The sequence below is a fragment of the Dendrobium catenatum genome, unplaced genomic scaffold, assembly GCF_001605985.2.
Source record: "Dendrobium catenatum unplaced genomic scaffold, ASM160598v2 fragScaff_scaffold_1557, whole genome shotgun sequence".
NCBI classification, from domain to species: domain Eukaryota; kingdom Viridiplantae; phylum Streptophyta; class Magnoliopsida; order Asparagales; family Orchidaceae; genus Dendrobium; species Dendrobium catenatum.
The window spans coordinates 8,281,647-8,283,778 of record NW_021320019.1 but is presented as its reverse complement, the minus strand read 5'-3'; the positions used below and the strand labels follow the sequence as shown (position 1 = coordinate 8,283,778).

The window sequence follows — 2,132 nt, the reverse complement described above, 5'->3', positions numbered from 1 at the left end:
ATTAAAATCTAAAAAAAGTATTACAAAAAAAATTAAATAAGTTAAATTCTTAAACAGTTCTTATTAATTTTTCTAAGATTCGGTTAAGTGGTGAAATCCTGGTTAATAGGAGATGTCGTCAATTTCGAATCTTAAGACAAAATTTGAATTTTTTTTTTTAAATTTTCTTATATGGAAATTAATATATTCAAACATGAGCGGACTTTATAGGGAGCCGATTTCTCACCAAACAAGTGAAAGCTAATTGCTCCTTGATTGTACCAAATTTTTTATTTATAAAATAAATAAATTAATATTTTTTATATTTTCTTTGAAAAAATACTAGTCTATTTAGCATTTTCTTAATACACCAGAAAGATCCAAATTATTTGATAATTTTGCTTCTTTTAAAAATTTTTATTAACCATACTTTTTTTTCTTAATTACTTTAATTTAAAAATTACCCGCCTCCATTAATCAGTCGAAGTTGCATTCCCACGCTAAAACAACACCGACGCTTAAATAAACCAGCAATTCCGCTTCTCCTGCAACCAAGAAAGCTCAGAAGCCAAGAAGACAAGAAGAAATCTGCCATGGAACCTCCTGCTCAAATCTCTTGTTCCGGCAACTGCCTCGTCCATCTCCACTCAGCTTCCGGCAAAGCCTGGTTGCAGCGCCACTACTGCCCTTTCCAGCGACATGTCGGCCCCGACGGCATTTCCCGCTTCTGGGTCTCCATAGGCAATAACGAGGCAACATACCTTTCCGCCCATGAAATCCTCACATCTCATTTCCAGAGCCAGATAGCCACCTTCGAACGCCTCCACGGACAACGAGTCCAAAACATTGTCGTCTTAATCCCTGCCAGCAGCAAACCCCGCCGGTATCAATCACGACTCTCCGCCATCGCCGCCGCCGCAGGAGTTCGCATTGTCCATTCCATCCAAAGATCGGTTCTTGCCGCATCCGCTTACAGATCTCTCAGTACCACCGGACGCAGAACCGTCCTCGTATTCGAACTCGGAGGTCAATTCCTTGAAATCTCTCTGCTCACTGAAGATCAAGATCGGGGTCTAAATATAATGGCCGCTGTTTCCGACATGTATTGCCCACTCTTCAACCACATGGTTTCAGAGCTTCCTTTGAGTTTCGGCGACGACTTCGACGCCGTCTTTCTCCATAACATCCAAACGGAATGCGAGCGCGCCAAGGACGCCCTATGTTTGGGCTCGGCTACCGCGGAGGTTAAGATCGAGGAACAAGGCATGGAGATGAGACAATTGGTCGAACGGGAATGGTTAGTGCAGATGAATCTCGAGCGACTTCGCTCCGAAATCATGAGGTGCTTGAGGGAAGCCAGAGTCAGTCGGGAAGCAGTGGATGAGGTCGTGCTCGCCGGTGCTTCCAGTAACATACCGGAGGTCCGAAGAGTTCTTCTAGAGTTCTTTCAAGAGCACAAGTTAAGATATAGCATCGACCCTGCAAACCTTATGAGCTTGAGTTCCCAGCAATACATGAATAATATCTCCAGCACATTAAATATCCCTGTGGCAATTTTTGAGGGTTTAAATTTGGGGCTGCACGCTCTTTGAGGTTTCTCCTTCATTGTTCTTTTCAAGTTCTTGTGAATAATGCAGCAGTCTTCAATAATAACAAGAAATTGCTACGGAATTCTTTGATGACGGCCTATCACGTTCTAGTGGTTCAATATTTTAATTTCACTTGCATGATTTTGGATTTCAAGCCAAACGAATAGTAATGTACATGAGCTTTCAATTAAATTTTCTCAAAAGTCACTCAAGAAAATCTTTGATAGGCAGAATTTGAAATTCCAATTCATTTACATTAAGTTGTATTGGTGAAATTTGCGCCCATTTTCATGAAAGATGATGTATTTTTATCTTTTGTAGATTTTTTTTGTTGGTTGTTTTGTATTTATTTTAATTTTTAAATTTTGAGAGTTGTAGAATGATTAATGAACTAATCATTAAAAGAGAAGAATTTTTTTTATTTTAAGATTATAAATTTAAAAATCAAAGTCTTCTAATTTTCGCAGAAAAATTTCAATTGAATGAGGTCTTGTGATTTTTTTTTTTTGACATTTTAACGTAAAAATGTTTTGTCTTAAAATTATTTTCAACTTATTTACTTAT

The 2,132-nt window shown here is 38.3% G+C and overlaps 1 protein-coding gene across 1 annotated transcript; it reads left to right on the top strand.

Moving 5' to 3' along the window:
- Window positions 1-572: 572 nt before the first annotated feature.
- LOC110113566 (heat shock 70 kDa protein 3-like) lies at window positions 573-1,571 on the top strand. The gene has a single exon (XM_020846206.2). The coding sequence runs from the start codon at window positions 573-575 to the stop codon at window positions 1,569-1,571; it is 999 nt and encodes a 332-aa protein (XP_020701865.2).
- Window positions 1,572-2,132: the final 561 nt, after the last annotated feature.